Source organism: Cyprinus carpio, chromosome A4 (genome assembly GCF_018340385.1).
Source record: "Cyprinus carpio isolate SPL01 chromosome A4, ASM1834038v1, whole genome shotgun sequence".
NCBI classification, from domain to species: Eukaryota; Metazoa; Chordata; class Actinopteri; order Cypriniformes; family Cyprinidae; genus Cyprinus; species Cyprinus carpio.
In genome coordinates, this window is record NC_056575.1 from 8,909,168 (window position 1) to 8,934,997 (window position 25,830).

A 25,830-nucleotide genomic window follows, 5' to 3' on the forward strand; every position below is an offset into this window, starting at 1 on the left:
ACCTATTATGCTCACAAAAAGCAATAAACTAGTAGAGAGTAATGGAAAATAGAAAGAATGGGGAAGGAAGTAAAGCCAAAAAAAAAGCAAAAATGAGAAACGGAAAATACAAGGGATTGGCAAAATGGAGATATTCATATTCATAAAAAAATGGGATATTGGCTCCGTGAGCCATTCAAAAAATGGATACTGCACCTACCTCTAAAAATCATACACGTTATCATCCAAAGGAGAACTAAACCTCCATATCCTGGGCCCACAATGCATTTCAAAAGGCTAAATGTCACGTCAGACATTTCATTTTGCCCAAAGTGACTTAGTGCATTCAAGCTGTAGATTATATCAGCATGTGTGTCCTCAGGGGATTCTCGTGCTAGTTGCTCTACCAGCTGAGTTACAGGAAATCATAATGTAAATTAATTATAAGACTGAACTCATTTTGCATGCACTCAGCAAACAGACGTGGCTACAGCAACATCGAAATCCACTTTAAAGTGTTTTATAAAATAGTTGTGGCACTGATTCATAACGTTCAACATCAATTAAGAGGTCAGCCTGCCCATTTTGACATGGCTATGCCGAGAATGAAATGTGCTAAAGAGAAAAATAGAGGAAAACTTGCAGATCCTCAGGGCAATCGTTGTCATCTCCCACCCGCATCCACATACTAATGAAGCGCTGATATCCGTCAGATCACAGCAGCTCTAGCTGCATTCTTTTCTGTGTGTGTGTGTGTATATATACGCTGGGGATGTTCGTTAACACGAGGTTGGCTCATTACGCCTTTGTTTTTTTGATGCTGGACTAATGGAGAGATGGGAGGGAAATTACCCCCACTTAGCACGCCAGTCAGCACGGCCTCTCTCAGACTGATGATTTGTTTTAACTGCTCTAAAAAAGGGCTTGTAAAAAATGAATGTCGACCTTAATGATCCCAGCGAGAAAGATCTAAACGAGCCTCTGGCTTTGGACGTGAGGAACTGAAACACACAAGGTGCCATTTCATGGACACAATGGATGTCCTGGATGAAATATGAATGCCAAATAAAAGTGATTCGCAGTTCTGCTTTGTAGTAAGAGCATAACGCCTCTGTAGCAAAGGATTGTGGGTAAATGCTTTGGAGAAAGCTGGATGAGGGCTCCAAGGGTCTCTAATCGGATAATTGAACCAAACGAGCATTAAATTGGAGCGATTAAACCTAATTTTCTTCTATGAGCACAATGCGAATAGTGTTAAGGATGCATTGTGAGGTTGCGGGAGCGAGGGGAGATGTGTATGTTGTTGAAGCCCAGAAGAAGAAGCACAACAGAGGCTAGTTATATTTAAGAAAGCCATTTGGGTCTGGAACAACATAAGATTGATTTTTGACTGAATTAGTGGTCGACCGATATTGTTTTTTTTGACAGCCAATGCCGATATCTTGGAAAGCAGGGGGGGGCGATAGCTGATATAATAAAAAAAAATTTTTTAATTAATATTTAAGAAATTTTAAATCATTTGACAATGGTTTAAAAAAATAAATGTGTAAAATAAACATACTTTAGATGACAAAGTATTTTTCACAAATAAATATTTAATAAAAATATAATTAAAAAGAAAGTAAGAGGAAGAATGAGTGCTGTGTGTGCTCAGGCGCTGCCGCTCTCAGCGGCGTCAAAATAAAAGTCCCGCCTCGGACACATCGACCAAAAACTAAAACTAAACTTACAAAATCAAAAATATCAAACAACATACTATACATTGCCATATACCATACATACCACGACCACTAGACTGAATTATCTTTGTAAAAAGAAGGATGTCAGCAAGGAACATCATACTTCAATCTGTTAAAAACATTATCAAGCAGTAACTAAGCACTGAGAATGGGCGATATATCAGATTGGTCGAATATATTCATGATTTTGTAGGTGAAATAAAAGCCATGATTAATTTATTCTGTGAAAGAACGTTTGAAATTACCCCCAGTCTTGACCCATAAATGGTTAGCATTAATTGGCTGTGTGATCTCAATATCTTGGCTTCTTGTAAAATAAAACTTTCGTTCAATTTTGACTGTCAGTCATCTTTCTAAAGATCTATTCATTTAAAACCCTAACCTTTAAGCAACACTGTGCATATCATGATGTTTTTAATGTGCTTTTAACTCTCCATTAAATTCTCTAAAGAGCGTATCATTAAACTCATTTCCTGATCTATTCTGTCTCGTGATTTGCAAATATCAGATTGAAAAGACTGCTCGTCTGTCTATCCTATCTCAGATTTAGACTTCAGCAGCAAAAACAGAGGAAGAGCTGGTAAGATCAACTCATTTCCATGAATCACATCAAGCTGTATGTTTCAACTAATCAATTCATTACTCTGATTCAACAATACACTCAGGAAAATCAATCAAATGTTCATGAAAGTCAGATTATAAAATCATATAGATATATTTAGATATTTATATTATTTACAAAATTGACATATAATTGACATAAAAAATTACTTTTACTATATGAATACATAATAATATTTTCAATATAAATATACACAATTATGTAGTTATGAAAAAAAAAAAAAAAACTGTTTTCTCTATATAGCCCAGCTCAACTTGATGTCTGTTTTCTGTACTTAAGGGACTCATAGCTAATAATGCTGCCATGTTTTTTCTCATCTCGTCCTTTTTCCGTCCTTGCCGTATCTTTAAAACCAGATTACATTAGACTAAGCTAATCAGTCAGGTTTTAATAGCTCATTCTTTATCTTGATCCTGGCAAACAAACGTTTGCGTTAGACGTCTTTGATGAGGTCTTCTATCCTCGCATGAGGGTTTTTAGTGTTAATTTGAATCCGTGTGGGGATTGTAGTTGCAAAGGCTCAGAGGTACCTGAGTTGTCCTCGTCCTTGCGGATCTTGAGTTTAACCAGGTCTTCGCACTGCTGCAGGATTTGAACGGCATCCTCCATGGAGCAGTTATCCAGACGGATGTTGTCTATTGCCAGAAGCTTATCCCCCAGCTCCAGTGTGCCCGTCCTTTGAATGAAATCAAGAAAATACAGTTAAAAGCACAAATGGTTCTGATTTTTTAAATTATACTTCCTCAACCATGCATTACATCTCCATTTCATCTTGTGATATTTTGAAAACAGGTTATTTTCTCCCTCATTTACATATGTAGTCTGAGCTCACATTCTGCAAAAAAACACATCCATTATTTAGTGTATTGACCATGGTACACAGTAAAGAGCAGCCACAGGGGCTGACGTAGATCCGATGCAAAAAATTGACTTTTAGCATATTTTTATCGTATTGGCCATAATTGTGTGTCGTTCTATATTCAGATTAGACACTGAGATGTAATCCTGCCTGAATTCACAATTATTCCACCACTTCTTCATATTAAATGGCTCACTTATTTTAAGGCTCTTTTAATAGAACTGAAATGGAGGCGAGCAAGATGTGAAAGATTGCGAGAGCCAAGGCCATCTAACATGAGGAATACAAAGACGGAGAGACCCGTATTTAACCACTCCACTGTGTACACAGCGGTTCATAACCCGATTCTCTCTCTCCTCCTCTCATAATTATCAGGTAAACATATGTTCTATTATGTAAAAGCATGGGAAATTAGAGTATGTGTGCTGAAAGAGAGGTAATTATACTGGTATACAGCCTCCCCTAACAACCCTAACTTTTGCCGTGGAGAATTTTTTTTTTTTCTAGCTTTGTTAGCCTTTGTTAAACAGTAATAATATTTCACAATATTGCTTACCATTTTAACAAATAAATGCAGACTTGCATGAAAAAAAAATCTTACCAACCTGAAACTTTTATACTGTACTCTCGAGCTATGAGTGAAAAGTTGTAAAAAAAAAAAAAGAAAAGAAAAACTAAGCTAGTTAGATTAGATTTTATTGCAAACAGCCCCGCATAGACCTCACAATCAACAACAATGCAGTCAAACAGCGCTCTACACCTCTCCTCAGGGCAGCCGCAGAGATTTATGTCAATATGGAGGGTTACACATTCTCCCAGCCGCACTCAATCAGAAGCTCTCCTCTGTAGCCTGGAGAAAATGAGCATTTATATGCATAATTATGCTTTCTCAGGTCGATGCAGATAGAATACGCTCGTAGTCATGCTTAATTCTGCGTGCAGATGTCATTACATTAGCCATTTGGGTCTAGTTGAAGCTATTTAAGGCATGGGTGAAGGGCGGATTTGGATGAGAGTTTAGAAATACAGTGCTGACGTGCACCAAGCTGAAGTTTCAGCAGCCATTATTCTAGTCTTCGGTGTCACATGATCCTTCAGAAATCATTCTAATATGCTGAGTTGGTGCTTATTTCTTCTTCTTATAAATGTTGAAAGTTGTGCTGTTTTATATTTTTTTTGTGGATTTTTTTTTTTATCTTTGATGAAAAGAAAGTTCAAAAGAAAAGCTTTTATTTGAAATGTAATAATTTTGTAACATTCTAAATGTGTTTTTACTGTCACTTTTGATCAGTTGAATGCATCCTTGGTAAATAAAAGTATCAGTTTCTTAAAAAAAAAGAGAAAAAAAACTTTGCTGACTTTTGAAGTGTATAGTGTATACCTTGCAAAATACAAAAATAAATGATGTTAGGCAACCTTAAAGCAAGCAAATTATTTTTGCATTTCATTTAAAAAAACGATTTTTAAAGTTGTGCTGAGTCACAATGATCGGAGGATGTTATGTTTTTAAAGCGGGTTTTATTGAGTGAAATATTGTGCACTCAGGTAGAAAACGTAACCCATCTATCATGTATTTTTTGTTTAATATAGCAAAGAGAGAGATGCTGGTGGATGCTGCTGCTTTAGAGTCTGTATGAGTTATTATAAAGGAGATTAGCATTTCTATAGAATTTAGGAGTACATTTTAAAGGAGATATGGTGCAAGACAATGATGTAAGGCGGTACCTGTGCGCCACGCTGCCTTTTTTTATGTCAGAGATGATGAGTGCATCTCCAGGCTTCCTACTGGAAGGAGCTGTGAAGAGAGAAGAGAACAATCAAACTTGTTTAATGGCAAATCTCACTCATTTTCTGTAGGCAACACTGCTGATGATCTAACTCTGAGTCATTCTTAGTTAACAACAAAGGTACAATACTTTCTTAAGGTTCCACATTGGTGACAAAAGTGTCTTTAAAGTTGAAGAGAGAAAATCTGATGACATTGCAAGAGCTTTGTATTGATTTGTTGTGCCTCTTCACATGGTTGGTGGAGAACTAGCTGCTTTTCGTAGTGTGAAAGAGTACTTGTCAGTCCAGTCAAGTTACAACCAATGACTTACAATTCAAATTCACATTTTACAAAGTAAGAGAAGGACAACACACTGCAAAAGATGCCACTCTCAATGACTGACAATGGAGATGCACATTTTCCACAGTGCCGGCTGGACGACAGTCTCACAGCAAATAATAGTACATATATAAAAATGACAATCTTTAACCATAAAGAAAGCACTCTGAACCAGTCTGAATGGTTTACTTGCCTTAGTTGGTTTAAAACCCTTATAAAACCAGCCAACAGTCCCGCCTGACAAGTTAAGCCCAACAAATAAGCTAAAGCTTTGGTTTAAGCTGTTTTATTTTTATTTTTTCCCCCTCCAGGGAAGTCTAGTATAGTTGTTCTCAACCTTTTTGACTCTTAAGCCCCCCATCGTCCAACGCAATATTCAAAGCTCCCACCATATACAGTACTGTAATCCTTTCTCTCGTGTATATCTGCTGTAATTGTCAAAACTGCTTGTTTTTAAACTTTTTATTAAGAGAACATGGTTAAGTTATTAATATATATTAAATGATTTAACCATGATTTAACTATTTTGTGAATGCAGATGTTTCAGGATCTGTATGTTCTTCAATAAAAACATTATTTATATATATTACATGATAGTAAAAAACGCTCTGTATTACTATAAATTAATAAATATATAGCCTAAAAAACCCGCTGGCAGCTCTCTAGGATTTGGCACGGAGTCATTACGTCAGTGTGAAATAGACCTTTTTAGCAGCTCTAGTTGTATTCTGGTGCACAGGGGACAGATGTGAGTGCATAATCACGCGTCATATGGTCGCTAACCCACCAGGAGCATCTGGAGATGTGATATTAAACTTCTCGAGTGACGAGCCAGAGCATTTTTCTCTTAGTAAGAGCTCAGGGTGATTCATGTTCACTTAATGCATCACAGAGAGATTGGAAGGTCGTGTCTTTTTTTACTTTGAATAAGAAAAATAAACTCTTTTGTTAATCCTGCTCACTTTTCTACCTAATATGCCTTCCAGATGGTGGTACAGCTTAATCATCATCAATTCTGATGCTCGGTGCAGCCTGCCAGTGATGGGGAATTGTCCTGTGCTGCCCTGTGGGGGTCTGTTCTTTAAGCTCTACGCATTGAAATGCAGAGCATGTGTCCATGTTGGACAGATTGTTTCAGAGGTTTTCTGTGGTGGGTTGTTACTCTGCAAGCTCCAATTGACAGAGCAGCTTGATAACTTGAGAACTTGATTAATATGATGGAATATCTCAAAGCCTATACAATAAATAAATTAATTAAAAAACAATAAATAATATTTTTCATCTTGTTTAAAATACAAAATATGTACATTTTATGTAAATAAATATAACTGTATTTTGTTTGAATTTATATATATATATATATATATATAGAGAGAGAGAGTATATATATATATATATATATATATATATAGATATATATATAGAGATATATCGATATATATATATAGAGAGAGAGAGAGAGAGAGATAATATATCTTCACAAATATCTGTATTTTCAACAAAGATTCAAAGTATAATTCATTTAAAATAGCAATCATATTGATATAACTGGATATTTACAATAAAAATGCATATTTTAACACAAAATATATATTAAAGTGTGACTATATATAGTATGGTCGGAAAAACATCTCTAATGCATTTTACATGCCTCTTTATTCAGCTAATATGACCTGAAAGACCCAAATTAGAGCTACTTTTTTCCCCACATTCAAATTAAAAAGCAAGTCAGAGAAGTTTGTCTTTCAAAAGAGAAAATGAAGTACAGGATGACTCAATGGAGAAAGGTCAAAGATTCAATCTCGATGGTAAGGACTACAGCACTAGAAGTCTAAAAGAGGAAAGAAATTGCTTTAAGGATGTCGATCAGAATGGGCTAGGTTTGAACAAGCTAGCCGAGAACAAACTGTCAGCAATACAGTTCCTGAGATGTATCTGACAACTCAATCTCCAAATGTTAGTGAGTTCTCGGACCAAAGAAATAATCATGTTTTCTGCTCAGCTCAAAGAGAGCGCATGTCCGCTGACCTTAAAGGCACCTCACCATATGCTGCATTACAGCGCTGTGATGTCACCTTCAGATGGAGCACATCAAAGCACATCCTTTCAACTCGATGAAGCTCTGATGAATTTTACAGCAAGCATCCAGAGCAAAAAAAACTGAGAGAAAAAATACTTTTTACATAAACAGACAAGCGGCTTGATAGTATGTTTTGGAAATCAAGCAACAAGATGATTCTTATTTGTCAGACAAGCTACATTGTGACATTCAGAACTGAAAAGCTACAGCCATCTTCTGTCTGCTTCCTAGTGGCACTGTGGTATGTCACTGGTAGCTGATTTGTCATAGTTTCCTCCCTTGTGCTTGCACTGCTATTTGTCCTAACCGTGATAAATAGCGTGGCTCATTCACAGTCTCTGCACTTCGCTTGCTCATATAGGTCTGGCCAGGTGAATACCAATCTTGACACAAGTTAAGAGTCCAACTGGAACAATTGCATGAAGTAAACACTTGCTTTGTGCTTTATCTGATCTGGTTTCTACAGTAAAACTTCATGTGGTGGTCATGGTGATCTTCAAATGCATTTCTTATGAATTAACCTTGCTTTTCTTGCTTTTTTTTTGGTTTATCCAAAGCTGTAGTCTAAGCAGCCAAATATTATCTAGACAAGGTAATCTTTAAGGAGAAGTAAACGAAACATCTATGAACGTGTCCCACTATGGCTTTATTGGTACCTGTGAAATACAAGCCCAGCAGAGGCACAAAGCAGAAAGACATTAAATTGTTCAGGAAGGCCACGAGAGCTCGGCAAAGCCCATATACATAAATCAACACGTGGATAGGACAGCCTACATCTCTCTTTCTCTTTCATTCCGAGCCATAAAAGTTGACTTTCTTAGACATCCTGCTGGTCCTGAGCCAAGTGGAGGCATAATTGAGTAGACTTTCTTTGCATACATATAATACTAGAGTGGGATTTCTCTGTGCAGAGTGCATATCTCCTCCAGCACTCGGTCTTCATTAATTAAAACTAGAGCTCCACCCATTCAGTGCAAACTCCATGATCTCTGAATCTTAAAGGGATAGTTCAGCCAATAATTACTTATTCTTACACAGTTCCAAACCCATATGACTTAATTTGTGTTGTAGAACACAAAAGGAGATATTTTTACAAATGTTCAAGCTGCTGTTTTCCATGCAATTACCATAAACGTGGGTTACAAGAGGATTCAAAAACACAATAAAAACAGACTTGTGCACTGTACTTTAAGTTTTCTGAACACATTTTAATATATTTTTTAAGTTGATTGAAAATCTTGCTGTGTCTACAGACGACAAAGCAATGTTTTTGGTGAACGGATTCATTAAGTCTCTCCTTCTCCATTTATTCTAAATCTTTTGATTCATCATTCAGTTTACTAAACCAGCATGAATCATTTGTTCATGAATTGGACTGATTCTCAAAGTCAGCTCACTCAGTTTTCCTAAAATCCTGAATTTAAAGTGTCACTGAATAACTTCTTTTGCTTCTACAAAACTATTATATGGTTTCTATGTAATACAGAGTTATAAAGACCTTTTATTACACTTTTATGGTGCTTTTTGAATATTTAAAGCTCCAGTTGCCATAAATTGTACCTACATATTTAAAGAGCCATCAATCTATTCAGAATTTCTCCATTCGTATTGCATAGAAGAGATTTTTTTGGGGGTTCTGTTGAACTATTTTGTTTATTTGATATCATGGAGTCTTTGAGAAGACACACTGGAATGGGAACCAACTGTTTTTAATGATCTGAAAAGCAGTTACAGAAGTGCTTTAGCACAGGCACAATAGTTTGTCTTGTTCATTAAGGAAGTTCAGACAGCTGTAAAAACCCACAAAGAAGCTTTACTGAGAACCGTTTGCTATTATCTTTGGACTGTGCATATCTACATACTGTAGCCAGTCCTGGGAGAATTTGCCCCATCAAATTAGTAACAAATGTGAGGACTTTGTACACAACCAGCAAGATAATAAATACTTTCATTTAGAAAGTGTGGAGGACGATGGGCAAAATTGCTTTTGAGGTAAACAACTCCGCAGCTTCAGAGAGAAGCAATTACTGCTGGGTTGTTGCATGGGGTCCACCAATGTATTTCACAAAGACGCTTACTGGCTAATAACAGAAAGTTTGTATCATATTGCTGTAATGGAGAAAGCAGTCAATGTCACAAAACCGAGCTGGGATGATGTGATGAATCATTCTGGCTTGACAATGCGGGCGGGCAATGATGAAGCAGCTGGGAAAGGCTTCGAGCGTTAGGAGCGTGGGGATTACGAAGCAAGCTCTGCAGAGCCCCTGACTGCAGGCGGAAAACAGACTGAATTCACAAGCAGATCCATCTATAACTACCTTTCCAAAGAGTCAGGTGATGGTAAACAAATGACACAACAGGAGAACAGACACAGTATCTCTGGAGGAAGAAACGAATGATGATGGTTTGGAAAGTAGTCTAGTGAAGAGGACAGAGGAGATAAAAATGCAAAAAGTATCAAAAGCGTCCAGTGCAAAACCCATGTAAAGTTGTAAAGGCAGGAACCCAAGTTCAATGCTTTGAATCCCCACAATGCACCAGAAACTGGCTGCATCTGAATGCTAAAAAATGTGTTTCAAAATGCAGTTTTGTCACATTGACAGTTTCTTCTCAGGCATTTTACAAGGGTAGGAGGCAGTGATGTTATCATTAACCAAATCTATTAATAAAAACATCTTTGTTAATTTAAATAATTCTGAAATAAAATATAAATATTAGATGGAAAACTAAAAACAAAAATTGGAACTGTTGCCTTCGCAACTACTGTAACTGCAATAAGTTTAAGATGAAGTACAAAAATTACTAACTGAAATAAAAATAGATATATAAAAATATTTGTAATTATTTTAAATGATTAAATTATAAAAAAATGTCAAAAACATATAAAAGCACTAAAAATACATTTCAAATGTAAACTGAAAATATAAAAGTTAATTTGAAATATTAATTTGAATATACTATAAAAATATAATAGTATATAATTAACACTAGTAAACCATTGAAATACAAAAGGCATTTGATAAAGGGATTGAAAGAATTGTTTTTCTTTTCTATGAATATTGTCGTCAAAAATATAATTAGTTGATCATTAGACATTATGGTGCCCTGAGAGACCTTCATATACAAAAACACAACACAGCAATACACTGAAACTGCATTCAGTTCTAGACTCAGCCACTGTGACCTACAGTCTGTGCCTATTGCAATAAATGAGAGATAATATATAATTAGGCACTGCTTTTCATGCAGAACTTCAAAATGTAATAAGCACAAACCCTCTGAGTAAGTTTTTTTCCAGCACCCTAATAAGCAACAGCTACATTATTCCCCCAGTAACCCAGGAATAAGTCACCCAGTTGTGTTTTTTAATGTATTTGGAACTGAAACAGGTTAAATGTCACATATCTTGGTGATTTAGGCAATGAAGGACTACCCAATTGTGTAGACTTATTTCTAAATTTGTGGCCTGATTAATGAACTGAAAAATGCTGAAGAGCTAATTAAAGCTGTAAAGGGAAAAGTGGTCAATTGTAAGGTTATTTAACAACAGTCTCTCACTGTATACTTTCTTACATTTACATTTATGCATTTGGCAGATGCTTGTATCCAAAGCAACTTCATTCAAGGTTTTTGCCTGCCTTGACTTGCACCATTAAATATAATTTTTACACCTGGATTGAAGGTCAGAGAGCACAAGCAAAGACAGCCTTATTAATATGCATAGAAGAACTGAGAGAAGAATACATACAGCTGATAGTGATGCCCAGTTCCACACCTGGCTTCTTTGGTAGCTTCACATGAAAGGTTCCACTGCTCGGGATAACCGATTCTGGATGAGACAAGGACAGAAGTACAAAAAGGTCAATTTTTAGATGCAAGTCTATGTATATCATCATTCTGGAGATTTAATAATTGTGAATTTATAGATAATTCTGAATGGAAAGAGTAGCTTTTACTTGTTTTGTTTTACATGCAAGAAAGAAAGCAAATGGCAGCACAACATTAATTTTTTTGGATGAACCCTCTCTTTAAAGTGACTTGGAGGCAGCTGTTAAATATTCAGTCTTTCTCTCAGGCAGAGATGTAGACAATCTTTCTGACATAAGCCCAGAAAGCTCAGTCTGGGAAAGATAGGAGAAAAAAATATCTTCATAAAATATGTCGTTCTCCTCTGGGCAGTGAGTCAAACTCAAAAAGAATGACAGAAGTGTCAAAGCGCTCTATGAAAGAAAATGCACAGCTCTCCAGTGACCCACCATTACACAAAGACCTCTGCTCAAGAAATGATCATGCAGTAATTCAAGCCAACTCATCAACAAAAGTGTCTTTTAAAACGACCACTTGGCCTGAACGATAAAGAATACTGTACAAGCAAAACACGGTTAAGTTTTTCTCCTTCAAGCGCATTCTTTCAAAACCAAATGTTATTGCTCTGTGATAAACATTTACATTTTATTGGGTTGCACAGAAAATTGACATTAAGTTTTCAAACTGTGTGGTGCAGAATGGAAATAAGCAGGTCTTGCGAATAATGGTACATTCATGCCATGCCAAAAATATGACAAATAAAAGTTTCCAAATTCAGTTAACAAATAACTTGCATCACTGTTAAAATGTTTGGGGTTAGTAAGATCTTTTTTTATGTTTTTGAAAGAATTCTCATGGTCATTTATTTGACCAAAAATTCTGTAAAAAAAAAAATATATTGAGAAATATTATTACAAATCAAAATAATGTTTTTATTTGAAGATATTCTAAAATGTAATTTATTTCTGTGATGAAAATGCTGAATTTTCAGTGTCACACGATCCTTCAGAAATCATTCTAAATTGAATTCATTCTAAATTTGTGAACTTTGAGTCAGATTAGAATTTAGACAGATTTAGACAGAGAAACATACTCCGTTTTTGTACGCAAAATGCATTTGTCGGTTAACTGACAGGAAGTGGTCTGTGCTAGTGCCTAAAGGCTGAGACTCTCCTTGAAGTCGTCAGAAACACAATTTAAAAGATTCCTGATAAGCTAAATAAAAGAAACTAATTAAATATCAAACCAAATTAAACGAGACAAAACACTAGGATGACAAGCTAATTACAGCGTGTCTCAAGGACTATAGAATTTCGATGTGGCCCATACTGTGATTACACTGCCAGAGCACAGCACGAGATGGAAAAATGAAAGAATATGTGGTGGATTTTCAGATGAGAGTATATAAACAGTATTTTTAATGTGGCTGTCCATCCGGTACCAATTAAACCACGGTCCACTTGTCTTGCAGTACTAATCATTTCTATGCATCAAACACATGCCAGATGGTTGGGCTCTCAGAATTATGGCATAACTTTTAAAAAGAAAAGAAAAACGCTAGGACAAATGTGGGATGTGGCCAGATGGATCTTTCATCCCCAAACAGGTTTGGAATTGATGAATCTGTACATGTCCCCACCTGCTACGTCAAACTCAATCTCCAGTGTGACTTTGCTGGTGATGCTGGAGTCCCTCAGCAGCTGATTGGTCTCCTCCAGCGTGCTGTCCTCAGTGGGGATGCCGTTTATTGACAGGATGCGGTCGCCAATCTGCAGGATGCCGCACCTGCGTACAGAGAGCAGATTTAGCACACCATGTCTCTTGCACTGGCCAACTGACTAGCTGTGCTAACGGTATAAAATAAAAATAATGGACTGGTGTAGATGGAGACAAAAAGGGGTGGTGGGACCCAGGAAATATGTCACACTGACCAGCCAGCCACTTATATTATGCCAGCTGGCACCGTTAAATAGACATTAGTGAGTGAATGTGACGCTTTAGCCAAAAATACAAATGTCCTCTTAGCTCAAGGTCAGAGTAAAAGCACTTTTTAATAGCTGAGGGAACACAAACTACAAAATGGCTTAGTTGCTTTTGCTTTCAATGCTAAAAACACCAGCAAAGTTGGTTACCATAAGGTATTTGCTGCATTTTGGATGCTGGTATCCAGCGTGGGCTTCTAGCATCACCACCAACAAAAATGCAATACATTCAAACAAGTCATATTGCGATTAGCCTCAAAAAACAATGGTGTTGTAGGAAAATATTAACCGGTTCAGCTGAAAACATGCATACTTTTCTGAGATACCTATAAAGTGGATGTGTATTCATTTGGAATATGTTATCTTTAGTGTTTGTTCATTTGTAGTGCATCTCTAAATCATGTTGAGCAACATTCAAATATAAGGGGGAAATTTCTTTCTTGAACTGTATTTATTTTATTTTATTTTACTTTATAATTTATATTAATTTACTTTAAATATAAATATATTGAAATAAAAACAATTAATAACTCATATAACCGACCTAATCAATCCATAGTGATGAACAGCATACAGCATTTGACTAAATGTAATACTTGTAAGTTAAGTGAATAAACATTATTCTATAATGTATATCACTGAGAAAGAAAAAGATGTAAAACAGATTTACAATAAAAATAATAATAATACAAAATATAAACCAAAATATAATTCATATAACTGATCTAATCCAGTGATGAACCAGAGAAATTAACTAATATAATATAATTCTGTAATTTACTGTAACAAACCATAATTTACTATATTATAATTTACTCTAATACTTTGTATACTGCTCCAAAAAGAAAGTAAAACACCACTCGGGTGTCCCCACAAAAGCTCAAATGAATCTGTGAAATGTTTTTGTGAAGCATTAAAATGATGCATAAATCACAAATTGATTCAATAAAACAGATTGCACAGTTTGCTGTAAAGTAAATACATAGTAATGTTATGCACTCACCACTATTTCTTTTCAAAAGTGTTTTTTATTATTTTGAAAAGCTAAATTGTCTTCCCAGTACTGAAAAATATAGTTAAATTGGCAGCATCGCTACTCTTGTTCCCCAACTCCGGTAGCTCTTTATCAAATCACCAACATTACAAGGTTTATGTCCATCACTGCAATTACAACTTGGCAGCGACTCATCCCTGTTGCTTAGGTCAGTAATTACAGTGAAGTTGGGATGTAAATCCACCTCAGTCGACGAGTAAGCTCATTTGGATGCCAGCTGAGGCTTCTCCACTCAGGTAATTATAGTGAAGTGCTTTGCTCTATCACGTAATGCCGTAGTCAATCACAGCCCAAGCAGGCTGGAAATCAGATCATCACGGCCAGGCAGTTATATATCATGTGTGATCATTGCATTATATCATCGATGAAGCTGTGGCTCTGCGGAGGACAAGTTCTAAGCGGCGAGAGTGATGCAGTGATGTAATAACTGTGGGCTTTGGGATGTGTTCAAATAATCAAAATTAGATTTGAGATTAAATATTCAAGATTCCCAAAGGGAAGTTCACACTTCTCTGATAACGCAAACAATTAAGCTGTGCCGAGCGCGCCGATCTGAGGAGGGCTATGTGGAATATTAAAACCCAGAGATTTAACTAGGTCAAATGAGGCACTGGAGAAGCACTTGAGATTAATAAAAATTGTGTCGGAGATCTTACCGCTCTGCCGGGCTGTCGGGGTCTATGTAAGCGATGAGCGGTGGAGAGGACAGGGTTTCTGTGGCAAAGACTCCTCCCTGAAGCTGGATCCCAAAGCCCATGATGGAGTCGCTGATGAGGGTCACCTCTGTTGTTTCTGTGTGGACCACCTGACCGGCCAATCCTACGGTACTGGAAGCCAGAGACACTAGAAGCATGAAAACAGAGGGCAACAGAGTCACAAACAGCAGAATGTTCCCAAAAGGACCCTCCCAATTCATTTTTACTATATGGAAAAGAGCAGCTTGAACATTCTGCTAAACTTCTCCTTTGGCCATCAATGTAAGGACAAAAAAAGTTACACATATTTGACAAATCAACCAAATTCTAGTGAATAATCCTTTTAAATGTTTCAAATAGTTGTTCTGTATGCATCAAAAAGCATATTTTCACAGACTACAAGTTTGTCAGCCATGTGAGTCTTTGCAGTGACTGAGCTGGATTTGTGCCCTCGCTGCAGATAAGAATTCAATATGTGTGCTAGTATCTTTGGGCCAACTACATGCGCTTAGAAATAAGAAAAGACACTTTGATATAGAGCTGGTGTATTATATCGCAAATCAGACCACAGGGATTTGGGGAAACTCTTTCTGTAGATGGTGCAAATTATGAGGTTGTTAGAACTTCCTTATCTTATGGGTCTGACTCTGGATCTGAAATGACTATATTATACTTAATACTTAAAAAATAGTGTTGTCATTATAAATAATAATAATAATACCATCCACCACAAAAACTAGTATTTTACTGAATATTATATATATATATATATATATATATACCTTTCATATATATATATATATATATATATATATATATATATATATATATATATATATATATATATATATATATATATATATATGACAGGTAACCAATAATTAGCCAATATTACATTTCAGTTCATTAAATTGGATTATTGAATTATTTGAATTATTATTATTTTCAATTTATTAAGTTTCAATTTATTTTGTATATTAAATTTAATCAAATGAAAAATATTGTAAAAATGACAATAAAAACATTTAAACAAACACTTAAAACAGACACCATTATAATGTGAATTATAAAAAATGGATATTCATTTTGAGATTTTCTTGTGTTTTTAAAGGTGAACTTTCAAGTACTATATAACAGAAAAGACATCTAAAAGTAAAAATAGGAGAAATGAGCATGCACTGACATATATGCAATATCGACTGATAATGTTAACTAAAAAACTGTGTATATCTTATCTATATCTATTAGAAACATAAACAAGCCTGTGAAAACCCTGTTGTTTTCACCATGCTGACTGAGAGCATTTAAACCAGCTTACTGAAAAGGTGACAGGCACATAAGCATAACCAATCTGATTTATACAGCGTGCTGCACCCCATTTACAATTGTCTACATCAATAAAGTCTCATGGGATACATCTCAATTGCAAAGCCACACATTGTAACTGGGCTGCAAAAAGGCAATTTTTAGAGATGTTTGTTCGCACTGTGTGCTTTCAAAGAGGCAAGTGAAAATAAGCTCTGACACACGAGCGGCCGTCACACCCTTGACTGACCAAGCTTAATCCGTCATCCCAAGCACCAGGGAGCACAGACAGCCGCCAAGAGGTCTCTTTCCCCATAGACACGGTCCCGCTCATATGGAAATCTGCCTCCAGGTTATCGACCGGCACCAAACCAGGCCCTGCCGCATTTTTAAAGAACCTGTTATACTCGCTGGATCGCTCTAGTGTGACTTGAGAGTGAGTCTATCTGAGATTGATGATCCTGCTCACGGGCTAGATTTACAGCTCCAGACACCTTTATTGTTTTAAATGCAGTGACCTTTCCTTTTTTATTGGGAGTGAGGGATGAGAAAGGGAGGTTAAGGTGACGCAGATGAGGACAGGACGCCTCTTGGATGCTGAAACGCTTTCAGGGACAGGTCTGCAGTGCACATCGATCAACAGTTGTTTGGGACTCTTCTTGTCTGAAGCACTGAAAATGATACTGACTGGTCTTTCTGCGAATGGCTCATGGGCCGCAGACTGTGAATTGACCCGAAAGGGCTTTGTGCGCTTCGGAGTCTTGCTTCGTGAAGTGATTTGGTTAAGTGGTGTCTTCAGTTTGTGTTAGACTTCAAAGGATCTGACAGACAAGGAAGCACCTGAGGGGTCATTGTCGACATCTCAAAGAATCACCAGCCAACTGACTCTCTCTAGCTCATTCGCTTCCTCCTCCTCCTTCCTGCAAGAAATCTTTATTTCAGCTTCCCACAGACTAGTGAGTCAGCTGTAACTCGAAATCCTTAGAATGAGTCAGAAGAGTTTTGAAACATCTTTTCTTTGGCAGAGAAAAATTGGAAAGAATGCACCTTTGATCTCAAAGCCCTTGAGCTGCGTCACTGTTTCGATCGGCAGGACTATCTATTCTAAGCTCTCTCTCTCCCTCTCTCTCTCTATTTATATATATATAGACACGCACTGCTGTTCAAAAGTCTGGGGTCACTAAAATGTATTTTTTCTTCATCCTAAATAATTTTATTCAGCAAGGATGCATTAAATTGATCAATGTAAATGTCTTTTGAATCACAGTTCCTCAGCAACACTTCTGTTTTCAACATTGATCATCATAAAAATCGTAATATTTCTTGAGCATCAAATCAGCATATTAGAATGATTTCTGAAAGATCACGTGACACTGAAGTCTGGAGTAATGGTGCTGACAAAGCAGGTTTAACATCACAGGAAAAAATTATATTTTAAAATATATTAGTGTTATAAATTGTAATGCTATTTCGTTTTACTGTATTTCTATTTCAAATAAATGCAGCCTTGGTGAGCATTAAAATTCTTATTGACACAATGTTTGCATTGTAGTTTATGTAAAGGTGCATCTCAATAAATTAGAATGTTGTGGTAAAGTTCATTTATTTCAGTAATTCAACTCAAATTGTGAAACTCGTGTATTAAATAAATTCAGTGCACACAGACTGAAGTAGTTTAAGTCTTTGGTTCTTTTAATTGTGATGATTTTGGCTCACATTTAACAAAAACCGACCAAATCTCAACAAATTAGAATATGCCTAATAATCAGCTAATCAACTCAAAACACCTGCAAAGGTTTCCTGAGCCTTCAAAATGGTCCGTCAGTTTGGTTCACTAGGCTACACAATCATGGGGAAGACTGCTGATCTGACAGTCGTCCAAAGACAATCATTGACACCCTTCACAAGGAGGGTAAGCCACAAACATTCATTGCCAAAGAAGCTGGCTGTTCACAGAGTGCTGTATCCAAGCATGTTAACAGAAAGTTGAGTGGAAGGAAAAAGTGTGGAAGAAAAAGATGCACAACCAACCGACAGAACCGCAGCCTTATGAGGATTGTCAAGCAAAATCGATTCAAGAATTTGAGCGAACTTCACAAGGAATGGACTGAGGCTGGGGTCAAGGCATACAGACGTATAAAGGAATTTGGCTACAGTTGTCGTATTCCTCTTGTTAAGCCACTCCTGAACCACAGACAATGTCAGAGGCATCTTACCTGGGCTAAGGAGAAGAAGAACTGGACTGCTGCACAGTGGTCCAAAGTCCTCTTTTCAGATGAGAGCAAGTTTTGTATTTCATTTGGAAACCAAGGTCCTAGAGTCTGGAGGAAGGGTGGAGAAGCTCATAGCCCAAGTAGCTTAAAGTCCAGTGTTAAGTTTCCAGCAGTCTCTGATGATTCGGGGTGCAATGTCATCTGCTGGTGTTGGTCCACTTTGTTTTTTGAAAACCAAATTCACTGCACCCTTTTACCAAGAAATTTTGGAGCACTTCATGCTTCCTTCTGCTGACTAGCTTTTTGAAGATGCTGATTTCATTTTCCTGCAAGATTTGGCACCTGCCCACACTGCCAAAAGCACCAAACGTTGGTTAAATGACCATGGTGTTGGTGTGCTTGACTGGCCAGCAAACTCACAAGACCTGAACCCCAGAGAGAATCTATGGAGTATTGTCAAAAGGAAAATGAGAAACAAGAGACGAAAAAATGCAGATAAGCTGAAGGCCACTGTCAAAGAAACCTGGGCTTCCATACCACCTCAGCAGTACCACAAACTGATCACCTCCATGCCACGCCGAATTGAGGCAGTAATTAAAGCAAAAGGAGCCCCTACCAAATATTGAGTACATGTACAGTAAATGAACATACTTTCCAGAAGGCCAACAATTCACTAAAAATGGTCCGTATTCTAATTTGTTGAGATAGTGAATTGGTGGGTTTTTTTTTAAATGTGAGCCAAAATCATCACAATTAAAAGAACCAAAGACTTAAACTACTTCAGTCTGTGCACTAAATTTATTTAATACATGAGTTTCACAATTTGAGTTGAACTACTGAAATAAATGAACTTTTCCACGACATTCTAATTTACTGAGATGCACCTATGCAATATATACATTTCTGAGGCTCATACACAAAATGTAAGAAATATATGTAAAATCAATATTTTTTTTCAGGTAATTTTGAACCCCGTTGTACATTGTAGGGTAAAAATGTTTATTTGACACCTCTGCATTAACAGTTTTCATGCAGAGGTCAAAGCGTTGCATGTATGTGTGTGTGTGTGTGTGTGTGTGTTGAAGCCTTGAGTCAATAAAAAAAAGCTTGGGAAGAAGAGTCTCTTAAAATTGTGTATGCCATAGCCTGATCTGTCTTGCAGAAGAAACCAGGAACCTTAATGTCATCAACACTGTCCTTTAATATAATCATAGTTTTCTCTGGCAGAACACTAGAGAAAAATACCTCAACTGACAACCGCATGGAAATCATAAACGAGGACTGTGGGCATTACCCAACAATTAAATTATGCTAATATTCTCCTGGTGAGAAGACATGGTGCTAGTTCGGTCACAGTACATTAAATGCAGAATGGTTTGTTCCGGACTACAAAAACACAGAGGGGAACAAAAATTAGCATGACACCACCTCCAACAGTGGTAAAACAAGATTTAGAAAAGACATCAGTGAAAGCCTTTTAGAGTATCCCCAGCAGGAGAAGAGGAGACAACAGACTGAATGTGTATGTTTATGGGGTGGGTGTGGACAAGATAGTTTCTCCTCACCCCTTCATTGACTATTTGATCTTGCAGTAGACATTTTCCACAAATGGGGAACAAAATTCTTCGAAAAAAAAAAAACTTTTCAACAAACAGTCAGTGAAAGGAGGCGCTTAACCTTCAAAATATTGACTGTGAGCCTCAGGAGGTTAAATTAATTATTACATTTCAGTTTTATACCCTTTTTGTACATTTCTAGAAATAAAAAAGAACCAGGACAGAACAAAATACACTGAACAAAATTATAAATGCAACACTTTTGTTTTTGCCCCCATTTTTCATGAGCTGAACTCAAAGATCTAAGACTTTTTCTATGTACACAAAAGGCCCATTTCTCTCAAATATTGTTTACAAATCTGTCTAAATCTGTGTTAGTGAGCACTTCTCCTTTGCCGACATAATCCATCCACCTCACAGGTGTGGCATATCAAGATGCTGATTAGACAGCGTGATTATTGCACAGGTGTGCCTTAGGCTGGCCACAAAAAAATATATATATATAGTATTTGTATAATATATAGTAATTAATAGTAAAAATTTATAATAAATAGTAATAATAAATGTATATAAAATATTAATTATATTAAAATATTGTACATTAGTAAAAAATCTTAACTAAATGAACAAAATGCTTTTCATGCTAGACAAATTTTGTTTCAGATAACAGTTTAACATATCTAATAGATTTCACAACAAAATACATGAGATTTGTCCCTCATCCAGACGTGTCATTGCTGTCTGATGGGTGACTTTGCAGCAAGTATCTCCCTCGCTCCATCTCTCTCTCTCTTTCAGATGTGTTGAACAGAGTATGTGAGGTTTATCCTGTCCCTGTTAGCCAGCGCCAGCAAAGGCCTCAGGAGGGACTTTTAACAAATCAATGCCACTTTGTATGCTAGAAGATGTCACTCATGCAAGGGCTGGGAATGCTGAATCAGCAGCACATCATGCAGTGAACCCGTCCTCACTCATTTGCCTTCTCACTTTAGGCTGTCAGAACATATCCTGGGCAATGGACTCCTTGATTCGACTGTCACGGCCTCTGTGCAGAGCTCTATGCACAGTGAAATCAAGGTGCTATGCAAATAGGGCTCATTTGGAGCATCAGTGAAGTTAATCAAGCTTTAATTAAGCTTTCAATTTGGGCCAGTGAGGCAATGAGCAATTTGTTGTCCTCTGAGCTTCACAGGAGTGGGTAGAGACAAGGTGATTCCTGATAAGGTGCTAATATTCATTAGCATTTTTTTTCAGCAATTATCCATTTAAATTTGATATGATTTCATGCATTTTAGCTGAAGGTCATGAAAAACATGATCTAAAAAAAAAAGCGTGTCCAAATAAGTTTTTTTTATTTTTTTTATTTATTTTACAGTATATACTCTTCTGTACAATGGAAAAAAAACATGGATTATGTTTATTTCATTTTTTTGAGAGTGACTATTTTTAGGTCTTCATCTAATTTTTTATGTTTTATTTTATTTCAGCTTTAATTTAAAAACTGAAATTTTAATTTTACTTTTTGTTTTACTTAATAACAACACTGGTGCAAAAACCCCCTAATTTTTTTTTTCTTTTAAAGAATACAAACTACAAAACAGTATGTCTGCTGTATTTGCCTTTTAACAGTGAATATTGTATATTCTAATATATCTCACTCTGGTGTGTTGCTCTGACTTGTCGTGTTTCATGAGTTAGAGTAAAATCATAGTTGAGAAAAGACTCAATACAGCTATTACAGACCCATTATGAAATCATTTTTCTAAACAAATGGCATCTATGAGGGGCCATGCACATGCTCGTGGTAGTAAAACTGGAAATAAATTTGTGTAATAGATGAGCTGCTCTGTTTCTGTGCGGCAGGTGTATTAGCCAAACACAAGCGGTGAGCAACGCGGTAGGAGAAGCTATTAACTGTGATGTTCAGAACAAGTGCAGCCAAGTCATAGTAAATTAAACACTTCAAAGTCAGATAAAAAAAAGGGACAGTTAAATTAACCAAAGTCTTTTGCCATTTTAAAATACCGTCTCAAATCCCAGTTTAATGAGACAGCTAAGCAAGCCATTTGTTAAGGGGATTTCTCATTTGTGGCACTATTAAAACCTTGCTGACATAATTTCAGGATGAGAGAGAAGAGGCATTATGTGGTTTGGAAACAATAATTATTGTAATTCTAATATTGTGACCAATGTTATTTTAGTATTATTTATTAATATTTTAAATTCATTAGTAATTTAATTTATTATTTCATTTTATACATAACTTTAATAATTAAAATTTTCTCAAATTAAAATCTATTCAATTAATCAATAAAATTGCTGTGATTTATTTATTTTGTGTGTGTTTTAGTTTTGGAAATTTTATCAATAAAATAGTTTCGCATATGAAAAGCTATGGCATTTCTCAATAACGCTGCTGTTTTTGAAGAAGTTAAACTTACGGATTCGCTATTGGTAAAGATAATGCTGCCGAATAATGTTGAGAGACGAACATGCAGTACCCTTGTAATTCACAAACATTTAATCCATCTTTCTCACTGTGTCTCTTTCAATAACTGCATTTTTCTGCATATTAAACACCGAAGCCTCCGTTTCTAGCATTAAAATAAAATGTTTTGTAACCAGCAATTGAATTCTGTGTGAGAGCACTGCAACAAGTTCCAAGGATTAATTTTTGTTTGCTGTTTTGGGGTGATAATATTATATATTATGTATTACATATTAATGGGCAAGGGTCCCAAATATTTATTTTGCCTATAAGAGGTAAATCCAACCCTGACCATATTACTGAGTATACGTAACTGTTATAGCACTGCAGGCTACCACGGCATCTATTGGATTTTGCTGATATTGCATCAAATTAGTCATTTTGGACCAACTGCCTCACGGGCCGGTTGAAAGTGCCCGGAGGGATATAGTCTGCCCCCCTCTGCACTAGAGGAACTAGAATTACACACATCACTAGAAAACTGATGAAGAAAAAAATCTGAATTTGGAAATCTGATGTTGTTGGCAGCATGACCTCATCCTGCAACTCAATCATCACTTTCACAGCCAGGTTCTCTCCAGCAAGTGTCCAAACTCCACTTCCCCTAACATCTACAGTAAATAACCAAGCAGCTACAAATGCAACGAAAAACAAACTCAAAAACAAGTTGGCTACTGAAAGGTAGCGTGAACGCGGTCAGCAATGTGAGCAGCTGATTAACCATTTTTCCAGTGCCAACGTTTGTTTATTGGTCCTGCTGACGAAGCCTGCAGATAATAGCCCCACGCGATATGAAAGCTTGGTCAGGTAATTATCTGCGGCAGAGGCAGTGATGACAACGCTGCTCGGTTGAAGGATATGAAATATCTTTCAGGATCTAATTATTGGGTAGCCAGAGGTGTAATTTCCCTCTTTCGCTTGGCGGCTTCAGATATGGGAAGAGAATGCGACTTCAGGTAAGTGCTATCACAGTCGCTGATCTTATTCAGATTCAAAGCCCAGCCTTGGAGAGGGAGGGCAGGAAGGATAGGAACCATGTGCAAAAGGTCTGAAAGAACAGATAAAGACAGACTATCATAGCAGCGACAGGAAGAATAATAGACGTATGGCCTTTCTTTAATACCAAACGACCTCGTCACATTTATGTTGGAGTTTTATTGCTTTCGTCGCTTTCAGTGGCTTGACCAAGCTTCTCTTCGCACAATTGCATGCGCTTAGCATAATGTGGCATTTATAAAGGTTTGTTTCTGAATTACTGTGGGCAGAACTTTCAACCTCCTGACTTATGTTTTGCACAACGAATGGCAAAGGCAACTATAAAAATTCGAAAGCTAATATTAAAGTCAAGACGAGTCCCTGGCCAGAGCCTGCGTGGAGGTGCTGATGCATTAGAGAAGTATTACAGGAAATCAATAACCAAGCCTTTTTCTGTTTACTTCAGCCATTCTGATAAAAACGAAAGGTTTTATAGAATGAATCAAAGTGGAACTAGGCAAAGACTGACAGTAAATCGGTTGAAGAGAGGATAAAAACTTACATAGAACATCTAATTATTGAATGTATTATACAGAGCAATAAAGAAGGTCTTTGACTCGCTTTGTGGCATTTGTAAGATAGCAAGTCAAGGTAAAAATAGTACTTTCAAATGCGTTTCAAGACCCTATTCCGTTCAGTTGCATTCCATAAAGCTATTTGAAAAGAATGCATTTAACTGCATGTGAAAGCTTTTAGGCTTAAAAAAGGATGCGGAAGCACCATGAAAGCATCATAGAAGTGGTCCATACAATGAACTGGGTGAGGAACAATTTGAATTTAAGTAGCTATTCATTGGAAAGAAAAGTTGTTTCGAGTCAGATTTGAATGAACTGTTGATTGAGTTTGCAAAACCAGTTCACTCTCAAATTGATTCATTTCTTGAGATGACTCAGTGATCCATTTGCAGAAATTAACTCCTCACGGGAGGTGAAGATCAGTGAATAATGAGATAAATCTAATGCAGTGTACGAGTCGTATGGACCACTTTTATGGTGGTTTTGCATTCAGTTTCAAGCCACAAAAGCAAGTCATAAAAATTTGGAATGACATGTGGGTGGGTAAATTAATTTACTTTTTGAATTGTGCTGAAAGTTTTGTTCTTAAAAAAGATGACTGATCCTTATTAGATATCGTAATATTCAATATGACTGCATCCAACGTACTTGAGCTCTTGAAGTCTTTCTTCTTCAGTTTGCGTCTCATCATGGTGCCGCGGGGACTTGTGGGATACATGGTGCGTGGCAGCGTGTTCATGTTGAGTGAACTCAGACTGTAGGCACTCATGGAGGTGGGAGAGAAGGATGAACCCAGAGCTGTGTGGGAAAGAGAGAGATGTTTTACTCTCAATGACTCATTTCAAAACCTCATATACTTAGTATATAAAGTGCAGTTTTGCTTGGTAAAATGCAACATAAACTTCATGATGCCATTGAATTCGGTGTCACTCAAATTTAAATAATCACCAAGAATCTAATCAAAATCTATTAAACTTTAAAAAATCCCATTACCTAGTGACCTAGAATCAATTCATTTAGTTTTAAACATGTTCAAATCCCAATTTGAATCCCATATTTACAACTGAACTTTCAGACCCCCACCACTGTATCTTAACGTTTTCTAACAACAGGTGCAAGCGGTTTGTCACGAGTCGAGGAAATGCACAAAACAACTCATTAAAGTGCTACAGACTGCGCCCTTGTCTTTGACACTGTGTGAACGATGGTAAGTCAAAGCACATCTCTAAAAATACTCCTCGATGCCTAAAAGCCACTTCTATCACAGAATAACGGTTAAGAAACAAATCACAGTTCTTGCTGATCAGATAAAGAGCTTCAAAGCCATTTTTAGCTCTTACAAAAAAAAAAAATCCCAACTGGTAGAATATTACTACTCCAAAAAATATGTTTTATTTGGCTGGGACATTGGTGATGCTGAAAACATGGCAGGATTAGAGCAGATTACAGTCTTTTTTTTTTTTTTTGCTGTTCGAAACTGTTTGTCTGCTCTTGGCACTTGAAAGGACACTCTGCTTTTCTCTCTCTCTCTTTTTAAAAGCCATTAAACCACAGCTTTAAGAGCCATAATGAGGCCTTCTTGTCCACTTGTGTATTGTGTAGGATGAACTTTCCTAATCCAGACATTAAGGAGTTAATGTCCAGCAAATAAAGGCTAATTTGTCTTGAGGAAAAAATAAAATGGAGGCTTAAGTAATACAACTCTCAGGGGAGTTTTGCTCTTTCACGCGCATCAAGGACACATCTTTCAGAGATTTAAAAAGCTTTTGAACTCTCATAACCAAGGTGGTTATA

At 36.6% G+C, this 25,830-nt stretch overlaps 1 protein-coding gene across 14 annotated transcripts in view; it reads right to left on the bottom strand.

Annotated features, from left to right (window-relative positions):
* LOC109066706 (glutamate receptor-interacting protein 1-like) overlaps positions 1-25,830 on the bottom strand; it is a 224,518-nt gene that overhangs the window by 16,591 nt on the left and 182,097 nt on the right. For all 14 annotated transcript variants that reach the window (XM_042739533.1, XM_042739498.1, XM_042739525.1 and 11 more), the window contains 6 exons: positions 24,685-24,834; positions 14,886-15,072; positions 12,833-12,978; positions 11,135-11,215; positions 4,925-4,994; positions 2,871-3,016 (listed from right to left, as the gene is read on the bottom strand). In XM_042739533.1, the coding sequence (XP_042595467.1) occupies positions 2,871-3,016; positions 4,925-4,994; positions 11,135-11,215; positions 12,833-12,978; positions 14,886-15,072; positions 24,685-24,834 (780 nt within the window). The remainder of the gene's footprint in view (positions 1-2,870; positions 3,017-4,924; positions 4,995-11,134; positions 11,216-12,832; positions 12,979-14,885; positions 15,073-24,684; positions 24,835-25,830) is intronic.